Raw genomic sequence first — 15,714 nt, 5'->3', positions numbered from 1 at the left:
GTTTTACCTGCGACAGGAGAGACCTCTTAACAGCCCGAGCTGTTCGGCTCGGCTCGGCTCGGTTCCGTTCCCTCTCTTTCCGTGGCGTGCACAGCTCGCGGCCTCGCGTGTACTGTGTATCTTAGTGCCACTCGCGTTCTTACGGCTATCCTTCCTGCCTACCCAGCCACCCACCTATTTACGCCTTCGAGTGCGTAGCCTGGCCTTATGTCGCGCTGCGGGACCTCGAGCTACGCTACCTATTCTCTTGCTCTGTTCTATGTATTAGGCCGTCCCATAAGTTCGCGCCGAGTTTGCAATATCTTAAATATATAATAGAATTTTACGAAAAATTATAATAAACCAGGTTCCTCTTCGGGCGGGCATGTAAAAATCATCGCTTGCGAACCTTTTGACGATGTACCTATGTAGGCTTTTTTAGTAAGATACAATTTTCGATCGTCATTGTCGTGCATTTGTTATTCGCTTGTTCGAGTTACGTGATAGTTGTACTCAATAGTGGTTTACGAGTCATCGTGGAGACATGCACGGTTGGTCGACGCGTTGAAATTATTTATCTTTCCAAGCGAAAAAAAAACGTTAGGTAATCGCTTGCGGTTGGAATGGTTTGCGTTGACGCGTTAAATCAGATCGTCGTCGATGTATTTGCCAGTGAATCAACGCGACGCGTGATGTCGTACGATAGTATTAGCCTGGATCTTATTAATCGACGAGAGTATATTATTTTTGTAGCAATGCATCCCTGGTAACGCCTCTGTCGATGGAAGACTGGAGAGAGCGAGTTCTCCTTGGACCGTTTATACGGGGGTCCGTGTAGCGAGCAGCAAAGAAATGAATTTCAAGGCAAAGATTTTCTCTTTAATTGGTTTATTCAAAAATATATACACGTACAAGGTGTCCGAATGTCTTGAGATCCGATGTTTCGCGGTCAGTCGTCGACTTCTCTATGTAGAATCGAACCGAGCGAAAGAATCACGTGACAGAGTTGAATAATCGCGACTCTTTGCACTCTTGGTACTAAACGAGCTAACTTTTAGTCGTTTGACCTCGTTCCAAAGAAGCGTGTTTAACAGAGACATATGTGAAAATTGTTATAGTTCCTTGGATGGAGCGAAAATACGCAAAGGTGCAAACAACAGATTCGTAAACGCTATCACCGAAACATGCTTCGTTTGTTCGTCTCTGTTCCACTATAGTAATCCGTCTCTGTCTCGTTCATTGCCGCGGCTCTCTATGCCCGGTTTTACATATGGCCGTAAAAGGCGAGCGGAAGACCTTGAGACACCCACGCCCAAACTTTTCTTCTCTTTTCTTTCCATAACACTTTCTTTTCTCTCGTAGTTTTAATAAATTTAAGCTACTTAACGCACAACAACAATTTCTTGCTGTTCGTCTACCTGTTTCTCAGCTCGTTTTTCGTTTAATTCCATTCGATCGACTCCTTTGAGCCTGCTGCGCGTTCCGATGCACGCAAACTAGCATTATTCTTTATTGCAAAATAATTAATTTCTTGGATACTTTCTCTCCATCGCCGATGCGATTTAATGTAGAGTATCGTCGATACGTAACTGGTGTCTCGAACAAACCCCATTGCTGCTAATTGTAGTGAATATCGAATGAGGCAGTATTAAGCCCGATGCATTAGAAATTAGTCAATTTGTTCTTAACCTTAGACGATGCAGAGAAAAGGCGGGAAGTAAAGATCGATCGATAGTAATTAGCATAACAGGATCCGAATGTAGTAACGATACCAAAACGTAATCGACACGGAGAAATATGTGGACAGTGAAAGGGTATAAAGGATCCTTTAAATGCCAATATGTAAATACTTTCGGCGAGATTACGCAGGAGGAACACGTTCACTGCCGCGTCGCGCCGCCTTCTTTTCAAGCAAGCAGTTTTGCGAGCATCGCGTCGGAGGGACCAACCGACCGGTTGCTCCCCTTCGTCGCACTTCCGAATATGGCAACGCGCACACCACAGCCTCCTGATCTTCTTTTCTCGGTTTTGCCACTTGCCTGCGTTCAATTGTATTTACACAGGGCGGAGCAGAAATTCCGTCCACCCGAAACGTTTTTCTCAGTGTTATTATTTTAAATTTCAGTTTTCATTAAAAGAACCTCGATTTAAACGATCCCACATTGATTGTATCGATATTAACGATAGCTTCGAGAATTACTATGTTCGAACAATGTTAATTCAGGGAAATCGTATCGTCGCTCCATCGTTTTCTATGACCTGCTATCAATTTTGAACAACCTAGTATTATACTTTGTTGAGAATCATCTAAGTAGTCGCTTCTCATAATCATAATCTCATTTTTTTTTACTATTTTCGTGGCACAATCTGACTGCCATACCGACCTGAATGATCGGAGGTGATTTTAGCGTCCTCTTCTCATGCATGGCGGTCAGTTGAGAAACTATTCACTGGATTAGATGATGGGGAAACACACCTCGATGTATCATATGGTTTATAACAAATTTGAGTAATGTAAAAGTATCTTGACTTTAGAACCACACGATCGTACAATGCATAAATAATTTTTGATTACAACTTTTGTCGATATCGCAACGGAAGAAAAATTCGTGAATTTACTAACGTTACCGACGTCGACATTCTTTCCAAACACAGAGTGCGCTGTGAAACTACTGATTCTTTATGTGATTAGTGTTTCGGTTCGTTCGAACACAACCTCTTATTGAATCGGTGGTATAAACAATATCTAATTAGCGATTAAACGATTGTTAAACTATTATAAACTATTGTAATCTAGATACAGTGAGTGTTACAAAATGTGTAATGTTGATAGATCCATGATATTCTAACTTTGCAATCGATTGTCATTATCAATAAAATTTGTTTCTTTTGTTAGAACAGAAATTCTTCGATCGACGATCGAATAGAAACGTTTGTCGTCTCACGTACGCACTCTATGTATACGAGTAGATCTTTCACCTTATGGACTTTCGTGGCTCAATCTGTCTGTCATACCGACCTGAAAATTCGGAGGTGATTTTAGCGGCCTCTTCTCATGGATGGTGGTCAGTTGAGAAACTCACTGAATTAGTGTGATAGGCAAACAGGCTAGTTGTGTGTAAATGCATATGAATTAAGAAGTACGAATTATTCGTGATTCTTTGATTAGTTAAAGTTGTAAGTAATTTGCATGTAATCATCGAAGTGAATAATGTTAACAAATTCAAGAATCCTGTCATCTGCATATTATAAATCGACAAAAGTGTGAGTTATATTTAATTTGTACGTTATATGTATCGCCATCCATCAATATGATTCTAAAGTCAAGGTATTATACGTTGTTCTGGTAAGTAACCGAGAAATTTTGTCCTTTTTCCTACCAAGTTGTGAATTCTATCCTCGTCCTTCGTTCATTTGTTTGTATTCGTGGTTTCTATCCGAGGCATTCCTCGGATTCGTAATACAAGCTTCGCGAGACATCGGCCCTTCCCCCACCCCGTCCCCCAATTCGCGAGCGTTACCGAGGTGTCGCCATTTGTACTCTGACGATTAACGTGGTAAGACGCGTCAAGACGTACCGGCGTTTCGCGACCGAGGTGCGTAATTCTAACCTATTCATATTTCGTCATTATTACAACTCGCGTTTTAATTACGATCTCTTGTCATACGGTTTCCATTTATTACTTAATTACAATAAACGTTTATGTACTTTAATGGATCTTTATTTCGTTTCTGTTACAGTCTCTTATTGGAATTCGAAATGAAGAAATTCCCTTTCGAAATACAAGATGTGTCGGTGTATTGCGACCAACGAAGTACGTATTTCTAACCTTTTGATATATTGCCTCATTATTATCAATTATTGTTTAATTATGATTTGATTTGTAGTTTATTTCTGTTGCAGTCTCTGATTGAAATTCGACGCCATGGGAACTTTTATTGGCGCGTAAACGACACCATACAGATGGCAGGCAACTCGACAAATTTTGGAGGGAATATTGGTAACGTTTAAACAACTATAACAAAAATTAATGGGTATATTAATATTTATATATTTTTATTTCTTTATTAAATCATTCGTTGCAAGCATGATTATAATTTTCTAATCGGTCATTGTTAAGATAAAATACGAAAATCGTTAACAAACTTTTTATCCACTTCGATACATATCGAAGTATACAGAAATGGCGTCGGTAGATATCAACGATAAATTGGAATAATTTATATTTAACTGTATTCTGACCGCGATTGAATATTTCCGAGCGTTATTTATTTAATTGATTGTTTATATTCCTTTCTTTATGAATTGTTGTAATTGCAATTTCCATATATATTTCGATACAAGTTTCAGTAAATGTAGTAACTGCGTAGTTGGAATATGCTATTCAAGCATAAATAACCAACAAATTTTAATTCTTGCAAATTTCGGAATATTTATAAACATTACAGGATATTCTCACATTCGATAAAGTAAACATAATCATGCTCACAACTCTAATTATGATATTTGGTGATATAATATTTATAAATTGTAAATAATATTTTATCGTTGAAATTCTCATTGATTGAGAACATTTCGCCTTTGTGGCATTAACCTTTTACATGACAAACTGTGTAGAGTACAGCAGTACTAAGTAAAGCAGTATTTCTGTTGTCGAACTCTAATAAGAAAAAGAAAAGAGAAAAACTGATAGGAAAAGCACACGTGTGCTTGTGTATTTCTTCTCTCCTGTCCCTTTCTTTCCAGGAAATTTGTTGGCCGCGCGCAATGCGGCCGGTAGATTCAGTGTTTGTGCGTAGCAACAAGTTTGTTTCTCGGGGCGAGTGACCCTGAGTCATTTTTGTGTTAGGTTTCGCGATAATAGAATCAGTGTTTCTTACGCAGTTTTAAATTACTTCCAGAGCATCGTGGCTCTCCTTGTTTCCTGAATCGCGAAAATAGAATCATTTGCTCGCCGATTTCAATCTTCGGTCGCGGTACTCTAATTTAATACTTTCTAATCAAATTAATTATTTTTTCAATTTGAAATTTAAACTCCTCGTTACCGGAATTAGAATCAGTGCATCACCGAAGAGGACTATTAGGCGATGCTCCACGAGCAAACAATGTAAGTATAAATTTATACTTTCAAATGTTTAATTAGAAATCTCTAGAGTTTTAAGAATAGATTCTAATTGTTTTTTTTTACAGTTTTCTTACAGTCTCGGAACGTGATCTTGAAAAGCAGCAGCAGTACCTGGGGGGTATCGGGTGATGGGCCACGAGCGAACAACGTAAGTATAAATTTATACTTTCAAATTTGTTAATTAAAAATCTTTATAATTTTAACAATAAATTCTAATTGTTTTCTTGTATTTTTCTTATAGTATCTGGACCTGATACTGAACCTGAACCTAACCAGCAGGACCATACTGACTGATGGATGACTTCAAGAACTTCCAATCATCATTAGTGAGTCGCATGTGACTTTTGTTCCTCTGGTCCCCAACCATGTTGTAGGATGAAAGATCCGAATCAACACGGGTGACCAGTTGTATACTTGCTATTTTTGACGAGTTAAGCGACCACGGGTATGAAAAATACCCGTGAGTAGTAACATCAACTGTTATATTTTTTAGAGCAGGTTTTAGGGTCTTCTTGCACTCGCGTTTCTTAATGCCACAACTAAATATTACACATTATGATTATTATAAAATTTTTACAAATATATATAATACAATTTTTATAAAATATATGAAATATTTTTATTAACTTTGTATGAATTGTATGATTGAATAGAAAATTAATTAATATAATGTGAGAAACATTATATTTATCACATGATCGAGTAGAATATGAATGATAATATGACATTGTACAATAATATTTACAACATTAATATTAATTATTAAATATTGATCGTTTATTTAATCAATACATCGTATGATGTATTTAACGTGCAAGAAGGCATTTCGCGACAGGTCGATTTTCGAGTCAAAGTAACATGCATTTTATACTAGTTTGATCTTTTAAAAAATTTACTTTGACGACAGACTCGACCAAGGATAATTGAATATTTTGAATAACAATTTAATGAATTCATTTCAATTTTTAAAGTAAATTATTTTATCATGAAATATTAATTAAAGTCTTTCATTTTAAGTAATCAAATTTCAATCATAAAAGTTTTTTTGAATAATAGTATTTTTCAATATTAACGTATTTTATTATTGATATATTACATGTAACAAGTCGAGTCATTTTAACTAAAAATTAAATACGAAATACCGTTTAGCTATTAACCAGTTTTTCTAGTTAGGATTTTCAGACTAATTTTTCCGTGTTCGTTGCCCAAGTTCATGCACATGCCCAGGTGCTATTTGCACGAGCGAAGGCAACGGGGCACGATGACTTTATTTATAACAATTCAACGACATATTGGCGACTGACATTGGTTAGTGAATCGTGCGCGACGTACTATCCACATGTGTGTGTTGTGGTTAGGTTGCGGAAGTGCGTCGTTTCAGATGTTTTTATAATTGTAATTTACATACAGAATTTTATAACATTAGATTTTTATCAGTAATAATATCAAATTTCAGTTTACCATTTATTTGAAAATTGTTGACCTTAATTGATCTCAATCTTAATATTTTTCAATTCTCTATAATGGTACATACATTTTATTAAAGTCTAGATTCCACATATTAAAAGGTTCTATACAAATGTTTATCTATATAATATAAGTACGCAAAGATCACTAGCCTTTGCCAGTCGATTTCAGAAAATGGTACGTACATTTAGAGTATGAATGGAGTGTTATGTCCGGGTGTCGGAGGAACCTCGGGGAGTCCTCTCTAGTTTAGGTCGCGCCCGGACATTGAGAATGAGAACCGTGGAGTGATTGTTTGCTTGATTGAGTTTTGCAATTTTTTAAATATAGGGTTAGGTAGGTAGGTAACTTTCTAGTATGTGTGTTAGATTTAAGTAGGTAGGGTCAGGGCAGGACTGTCCACATTAGTAATTCGGGCAGGCGCGTTTTCGTGTGGCAGTCCTGTTCCTGTAGTTACGATTTCGAAAGTAGAAATCTTGCTGATCCAAACGGTGTATGCTGTTTGTTTCGGCTTTATTTTTCACTCCTCGAATCGCGCGACTCTTAAAGTCGCTCTCTCGCGTTCGCGGTCGTGATTAGGTCCCTTACGAAACGCTCGTCCCCCTCGAGATTCACCACGTATGCTCGACCAACAATTCGTATATTGTTGGAAGACTACGTATTGCACAAAATCTCGAGCCAAGTCTTAAGTAAGTTTCAGGTATCGGCAGGACCGCCGAAGAAAGAAAAGGCTCTGTATGAGCTGAAGAGGCTCTAACAAATTGTTTCAAGAGTGGGCTACAACAAATGGCTTTTCATCTTCATCTTTGGATAAGGATGGAAAGTCATTCCTGTTACTACTTTGTCGCTTAACTCGTCTGTAGTTGTAGTTAGTTTATTTTTTTGGCTGGCTCACGTATGCATGTACTTGGTACATGATTGCACCATACATGCCAGCCATGCTTCCCCTGTATTCTGTTGGCTGGTTCACGTATGCATGTATACATGATTGCACCATACATGCCAGCCATCAGGGCAACTCGCGGTTTTAATATCCATAGAGTTGCGAATGTGCAATAATCGCGTTTGCTTTTAGAGTTGCGAACTGTTATTTTTCGCGTTGGCTTTTCAGGGTAGTGTTGCGACTTGACACGATACGCGATTGGTTTTATGCAAACTTAGGTACTAAATGTTTGCTTAAAAATAGCGTTGCGAATTATTGATAAACGCGATTGCTTATAAAGTTGCGAATTACCATTTTTCGCGTTTGCTTTTCAGGGTAGTGTTGCGAACAATCACGATTCGCGTTGCTTTTTTACTCTTTTATATATGTATATAATGGATGTCAACCGCGTTTGCAATTTTCATACTATAAATTAGAGTTGCGTTCTTGATTAATCGTGCGATTTTTTCTTTAGCGTTGCGATACTTTAAATGCCAAAATTCGACCCCAACTGTAGTATTAGAAGTAGTTAGTTTGTGGCTAGTACATGTGAATTTACATGTACCATCACACCCTGATTTAAGTTAGGGTTGCGAATAATATACAATGTTCGCGTTTGCACGTAGAGTTGCGACCAAAAATTTATCGCGTTGATGTGTTAGTGTTGCTTATAAACACGATTCGCGATTGATTTTATGCAAACCTAGGAACCGGGAGTTTGCTTTAAAAATAGCGTTGCGAATTATTAGTAAACGCGATTGCGAATTAGAGTTGCGAATTACTATTTTTCGCGTTTGCTTTTTAGGGTAGTGTTGCGAATAATTACCATTCGCGGTTGCTTTTCTTGTTACAAATCGCGTTTGGAATTTTTCTATTATAAATTAGCGTTGCGATTGTTGATTTATCGCGTTGTTGCCCTGTAGTGTTGCGATATTAAAACGTCTAACTTCATCCCCATATGTGCCACTCTATTGTAGTTTGAAGTAGCTTGAAGTAGTTAGTTTATTTCGTGCATGTATGTTGCAGCTACAACTGAAGACGCCAGCACCCGATCCAGCATTTTTGGGCAACGCGATTTGCATTAGCGTTGCGAAGCATAAATATATTTCCATTAAAAATAGAGTTGCGAATATACAATAATCGCGTTTGCTTGTAGAGTTGCGAATTCCTATTTTCCGCGTTTTCTTTTCAGGTTAGCGTTGCGAATTCCATACGCGATTGCTTTTATTGTTATTTAAGAATAGTGTTGCGAATTAATTGATCGGTTTGCTCTTAGCGTTGCGAATTACTATTTTTCGCGTTTACTTTTCAGGGTAATGTTGCGAATAATTACCATTTGCGGTTGCTTTTATTGTTACAAATCGCGTTTGGAATTTTTATATTATAAATTAGCGTTGCGATCTTGACTTGTCGCGTATTTTACTAATTAGAGTTGCGATCCAATGCCCAAAAGCTGGCCAAAACGCTGCCCACTGCACCTAGGATCATCAAGAAGCAAACTGGGATTCTGCAAAGCCTCGAATGGCTCAACATCGTTATTAAAATTAGTGTTGCGTATTATTGAATATGGGTGCACGCGATTTAATTAATAAGGGAACACCCTGTGTGTTTCATTTAACGAATAACAAGCACCACTCGCGTATACTTTTTTATATTATAAATTAGTGTTGCGAAAGAAAGAATGGTCCACTCACGGATTCTTTGAATTTAAGACGAGTGGACGATTATTCTATGTGAAATGCATCTTTTCTTTATATGTTTGCCAAAGGAAATACTGCTTGAAAGTATTGTTGTAAATAGACGAATTTATAACGTGCTTAAGTCTGTAATCTATGTGAATATATTTTTATCATAGATTTGTGATGCATTTAAAAATGCTATATTATGATTAATTTTATTGTAGATTGAATTCATGATTCCAATATATATATCACTAACTATTCATTATTAGAGTTGGTAATTTTTACGGGATATAATAACTTTTGCAACTCAATTGTTATTTATAAATAGTGAATTTTTTTATAAATATTCTGTATTCTTTGCATAAATCAAAGTTTGTTCGCGATCATTGTTTTAATTGATGGAAAATAGAATGCTTGCATCAAAAGGATATGCAAATTGCAATTCGATATTTCATATTGAGAGTTAATTTCCGCGTGGAATCGAAATTTTTGTTCGTTATTGCTTTGTTTGTACGAACCTAATTTAGTTTTCAATACAGTAAAATATAATTATTGCAATGTATACGTCTTGAAAAATTTTTCATTTGATAAACGAAACGAAAAATAAAATCTACGGTAATAAATGAACAAAATTTTCAATCTATTTCGTATTTATCTTAGAACTGAGACGAGTTTAATTTTTCATTCAATTTCAATTGCGTAATATTTATGTCTTTCAATTTTTTAGTATCAATTTTTACTCGTGGAAGCTTCTTTTTTTTCTGTGCCCATTAATACACTTTCATTTCAGCTATTAATCCTTTGAACAAGTTCTTGTTACAGAATATACATATAATCATTGAAGAATGGAATTGGGAATGGTACACGGATTCTATCTTGATCGTTCTTAGAGAAATATTTCATACAATTTTATTTATTGTCTGAGTTTCTGTTTCAGGGAAACATCGTGGGATTGACGAAGACACCAAGAAGAAAATATTTCCTCGTATTTCTTCGTTTTATGTCGGTTATATTTGTTGTATGTGAGTTTCTATTTTAGAAAAACATCGTGGGATTGACGAAGACACCAAGAAGAAAATATTTCCTCGTATTTCTTCGTTTCTACAAATTGCGTTAGAATATAAGTACAAGTGTACATAGATTATAAGATAAAGAAGTGTTCCCCGGCGTTCTATTAAATATTACCGAAGCGTGTGTGCACATTTAAGTATGAATGATTACTATTAAGGTACATATTGGTATTCTAATATGCAAGGTCCGTATGTGCAGTTGCACATTCCAATTTTGTTTCTAAAAAACATGTGGTGGACTAGCTCACATGTATCAACATTTTGTTAGGTTTTCGATCTCTTCATCAGAGTTCGTACGTGCAGTTGCACATTCCAATTTCGTTTCCAGAAAACATGTGGTGGGCTATCTCACATGTATTGACATTTTGTTAGGTTTTTCATCTCTTGATTGAGTAGTTCTTTTAAGAACTCACTCATTTCTAACTTTCCTGTAGCTTCTCTCTTAGATAGGTATTCGAATTCCTCGCCAAAGGTAGGGTGGTTGGGGCGAGGCTAGGGTGGGTCTCCTTACGCAGCAACCTCCGCGCGGTGAGACCTGGGGATTATTATTTACTATGCAATTAATATAATTATTAATTACATAGCAAATAATATGAGCTAATGGCTGCGTTCTTCTTATAGTTTCACATACCTTCTTCGCCCCGGTTTGCGGTCTGATAACACCGATTTCGAGTCGCAAATACATTTTTACCGAGTTATTTTTTAAATAAACGATACATTACAATTTGCGGCGTATTTATCAATGAGATACATTCTTACGTATTTTAATAATCTTGATATCTTTAAATGATCTTAATCGATTGGTTACTTCAATGAAATTAATCGATTGGTGCTCAATTCTGGACTGTACAGCTTTCATTTCGTTAAAAAATACTAAAATCTCTGTAATTTCAATTTCTGTCTCACTTGCACTTGCGTTTATTTCTAAATCTGTTGGTAACATTGCGAATGACACGAAAATGGTAATGGGGCTCTAGAGCCCCAGAAAAATGGGACGAAAAAATACATTGGGTGAAAGGTCTATTCGTATACCTCGTCTGTGGTCGTACAACTTTCATTCCGTTAAAAAACAAAAGAATTCTTGTAATTTCATTTTCCGCCATAGTGAGTGCTATGGTTGCGTTCTATGGGGTGTCGATAACGTTGCGAGTCTACTCGTGTACCTCGTCTGGTTAGCAGTCTCATTCTACTTTGTCGGTAACTGCTTGTGGGGGATTTATCATGCTTCCATGGAGACGCTAGAGGGCATGGTTTGTACGATCTATTTATCAAAGTCATAGTTCTTATGACACGTACAAATGACACAATACTCAGAAGTTGTCTCCCTGGAGCGTGACATGTTCAAGTGCTATATTTAGCACTACTCGAAATAATTAAAAAATCGCACTTGGATAAACCAGAGCAGTGAACCCTCGAGTCAATGAATTCATTTTCCCTTGCGCAAATTAAAGTGATAGAAAAATTGATTATCCGATGCAATTTATTTCACTTGATCTCTGTTCTGCGTTAAAGTATTCATTGTTAGTGTATCTAAGCGAGCAGCCTTCCACGCTGTAGATCGTCAAGGATAGGTACTTAAACGACGTTATCTTAATTGCAAAAGTATATTTGATCGTAAGGGCGTTTCCTCTTGAAGCGACAGTTCCAAGAATTACCACAGTTTTTCGCAACGATACTTAGAAACTTTTAACTTTGAGCACGAGTGAACGAAACTCTCCAGTATCACGCTCGACAGAACGATCCCCAGATTCCCAGACCGGCCACGATGATCCAATTCCGAATTATCCACGCCATCGACGGATCTCCCATGGAAGCTTTTCACGTGTACCACGCGCCCTTAATCGTTCGGTTCGCGCCAACGAGGTACAATAACGATTTCTCATTGTCGTCGTTCAATGCTCGCCCCAACTAAATACCTATCAAGAGCAGTCGAGCACCCCTGAATTGGCCGGGGCTCCCCCCGCGTGTGTCTCTTTCGCGTGGCCCTCAGCGACGCAAAGAATCGACGAAGGAACCCCCTGTTCGAGGGCCAGAATCAAAATTCAAACTTTCAACCCTGTCGTAGCGATCGTGGAAAAGAAATAGTCAAGTAACAGATTAGATCAGATTATATTCAGGGGTCGAGTACGTAATAAAAGTTCATATAAATTTATATTAGTGAGACCAACCCTGGAAAAAATTTCAATGGGAGATTCTAGGGACCAAAATAAGACGAAAATCAAGAATACCAATTTGTTGATTGAGGCTTCGTTTAAAAGTTATTAACGTTTGAAGTTTCGTCTAGTGGGAACCACTATCACGCGCCGTTCTACAGGTGGAACTTTAAATTTTAATAACTTTTTAACGAAGCCTCGATCAAGAAATTGGTATTCTTCATTTTCGACTTATTTTGACCTCTAGAATCTCCCATTGAAATTTTTTCCAGGGTTGGTCGATCACCCTGTATAGTTTTTTATATTGAGAAACGATTTTTCATCGCGTTTTTCGGGACGAGACGAAGCATTTTTGAGAGCTCGAGTGGGCCAAAGCTTTTCAGTAGATTTTTCGAAGGGCCGCTGACTGTGCTGACTCAATCGAGAAAGGGTTGGGAGGGATCGGCTGAGCCTTCGGTAATCCGCAGCTTACACGGGCTTGAGTGTAAATATTGATTCTAATCTGGTGTCGGCAACAATGGCGGTCGGAGAAGAAGGTAGTACCTACGGGATTGTCCGCGATGGTACGAGCGCGAGCCGCTGTCAAAACAGTCATTACCACCTTGCGAAATAAACGATTTCTCGAGCCATCGAGAGTCTGCCGCGTTATCTTTGGGATCTGTGTTCCTCGTCGTCGATACGGAGACAGCGAGAATAATGGAACGCTGGACAATCGTCTGCTGGTCAGCCTTTTCCGACCGTGCATCCCTTCTCGCGATTGGACAAAATCGAATCCATCGAATCGGACAGACGCTTTTCTGAGTCTCCGCGAGAGTCGATCAATTAACTGCATCGCTGTTGAATTAACACTTTGTCAATCGTGTTTTCGTTTCTATTTATTGTTTGGGGTGCAATATGCAAAAGCTTCTTGGGGAACCTCAAAATAAACCACTGCTTTCTAAACAAGAGTTTATTCAAAATTGAAAGGATATTAATATCAAGGTACAAGTAAATTATTCCACAACGTTCTTATAATGTTAGAAACTTTCAAGTCTTTGTATACTCTTTGCCGTCAGTCGGACTTGGGTAAATTTTACTCTTAAATACACGAATAGAAACTAGCTTCTAGCTACGCTTTCGCTCGTCTGAATATCGGTTTAACTCAATGAACGAATTTACGAATCTAAAATTTGTATTAGTTATTCGCGAATAAAATCGTGTACTACCAATTTAATTTTCACGGATCCAAAAAATCGTCCTCTCGAATGACTTTTACCAGAATGCGACAAAACGACAGGAATTTGTAAAGACAGTTTCTTTCACAAAGTAAATTCACAAAAAGTACAATTACAATCTCGGTTCCATGCATAGCGCGGAGCTTAGAGGGTCGTAAAGTTCACTAAAATTCACCGACGAACGAAAGTCTCATCTGCCTTTGGCGATTCTGTCAACGTCCATGCCGTTGGTACCGTTTATCTGTCTGGGAGGGATCTCTTCCGCGATCGGTGCCCCGCCAAAACCCACCCTCGTCCTCGGTGAGAGTCCGTTGAACTCCGGTAGGTTTTCCACGTCGAACATATGCATGTCCTGGGCGAAGGTGTCCGCGTGCAGTCGCGTGGCCATGATACCGAATCCCTCGACGAGCGCCAGGAAAATACCTCCGACCGTAGCGCTTCCTATCATCGACGGGATCCCTGTTCTGGCAGCCAGGACGCCGCCGGTCAGAGCCCCGCTCAGTATCGAATTCCACGGATCGTCCTTGGAACGACACCGTATCAAGGTGCACTCGATCGCGGAGAAAAGACCACCCCAAACGGCGAAGTTCCCGGCCACTTGAGGCACTCGATTCTTCACCGCCATCAGCCCTCCGCCGAGCCTCCTCTTGATCCCCGACGGCGCGTTTCGGAATCCAATAACGCTCTAAAACCAGAAACAACCCCAATACACGGGTTTCTTTATACCATATTGCAATCATAGCGGTGACCCTATATCTAGATATTCTCACAATTACGATTACGTTCTAACTAAACGGACCACACTTGAACACCGCAGAAAAGTAGCCTACTCTTTGGTAAACAGGGTAGTTAATGGTCTGATCTCGTTTAGATTTAATGTTCCTCCCCAGAATACTACGTTGTTCTGAATTATTTTATGTGGAGCATCATCGAACGCTTTAAGGCTTCTATAACCCTTATAATCGTTTGTTCATTCAAATTTTAATACAGGATTCTAGAGGCCAGAATAAGACGAAAATCAAGAATACCAATTTGTTGGTGGAGGCTTCGTTAAAAAGTTATTAAAAAATTAAATTAAAAAATTTCATATCGTTCTGGAAAAATTATTTTTGGCTGCAAAGGTCGATTACAATCACTTTTGGTGAACATATATACCCCCGAAATCCTGCGCATTTTCGAGAAAAAATCCAGTACGGGCGGAACATTAAACGTTAATAACTTTTTAACGAAGCCTCCATTAACAAATTGGTATTCTCGATTTTCGTCATATTGTAGCCTCTAGAATCTCCAATTATAATTTTTCCCTTCTATTTCGAGCGTTCACAGTATTTTTATCGAGTAAAAATAATACAAATTATGCGAACTACAGGCCCTTTTATACGTACACTCATTTTAACATATTCGATTTTTCTCATCCATAGCTTTCCAAAAGTGTATAGTCGTCGTTGTTGACTGGGTTTGTCATTCTGTACGTTTATGAAACTACTTACTTGAAAGAGTGATCCGCAAATGGTGCCCATAGTGAACGCGCCTCCGCAATCATCCACTATCCTCCAGGGACAGGGTTCGCGATTATATTCCATTTCGTAGAATCCTGGTGACTCGTTAATTGCAGGTTTCCTTCGGGCTGGTAAATGACATAATCGAACTGTTGCACGGAATTGTTTTAGTCGCGTCCACGGACGTATCCCTGACTCATCATTTCACGTTAATTAATCGCGAAGTAGCGACGAAACGTGTTCTCTGAATATTTATTCAAAAAGAAAAAGTAACGTTATGTATAATATTTATATAAACCATCTGAACGTAACTGTTGCGACGCTAATTACACGAAGTTTACAGCGTGTCATTTTTGTTGCGTTTCGTCGATTCGATAACTATTCGTATACAGGGTGGTCGAAACAGCTTGTTTTCGACGAAATCATTGGAAATTAACGTTATTTGCTTTTGGCTGTGCTTTCGACCGTTTAATAACCGTTGTTAATGAATGGAAGCCAGCTAAATGTATTCGAGAATTAATTAGTTTCATCGATAATTACGAACAACGAGGGATAAATGCGTCATGTTTACAGTTTTGTTCTACTATTCATCGTCGACGAAC

General features: G+C 38.1%; 1 protein-coding gene across 1 annotated transcript; it reads right to left on the bottom strand.

Moving 5' to 3' along the window:
• Positions 1 to 13,803: 13,803 nt before the first annotated feature.
• LOC143349126 (mitochondrial import inner membrane translocase subunit Tim17-A) lies at positions 13,804 to 15,196 on the bottom strand. The gene is made up of 2 exons (XM_076780115.1): positions 15,104 to 15,196; positions 13,804 to 14,298 (listed from the first exon to the last, which is right to left on the bottom strand). Exons 1-2 carry the CDS (start codon positions 15,194 to 15,196, stop codon positions 13,804 to 13,806), a joined length of 588 nt encoding a protein of 195 aa, XP_076636230.1.
• Between the last annotated feature and the right edge of the window lie 518 nt (positions 15,197 to 15,714).

Source organism: Colletes latitarsis, chromosome 2 (genome assembly GCF_051014445.1).
Source record: "Colletes latitarsis isolate SP2378_abdomen chromosome 2, iyColLati1, whole genome shotgun sequence".
Classification (NCBI taxonomy): domain Eukaryota; kingdom Metazoa; phylum Arthropoda; class Insecta; order Hymenoptera; family Colletidae; genus Colletes; species Colletes latitarsis.
This window is presented reverse-complemented; position numbering and strand designations above follow the sequence as displayed.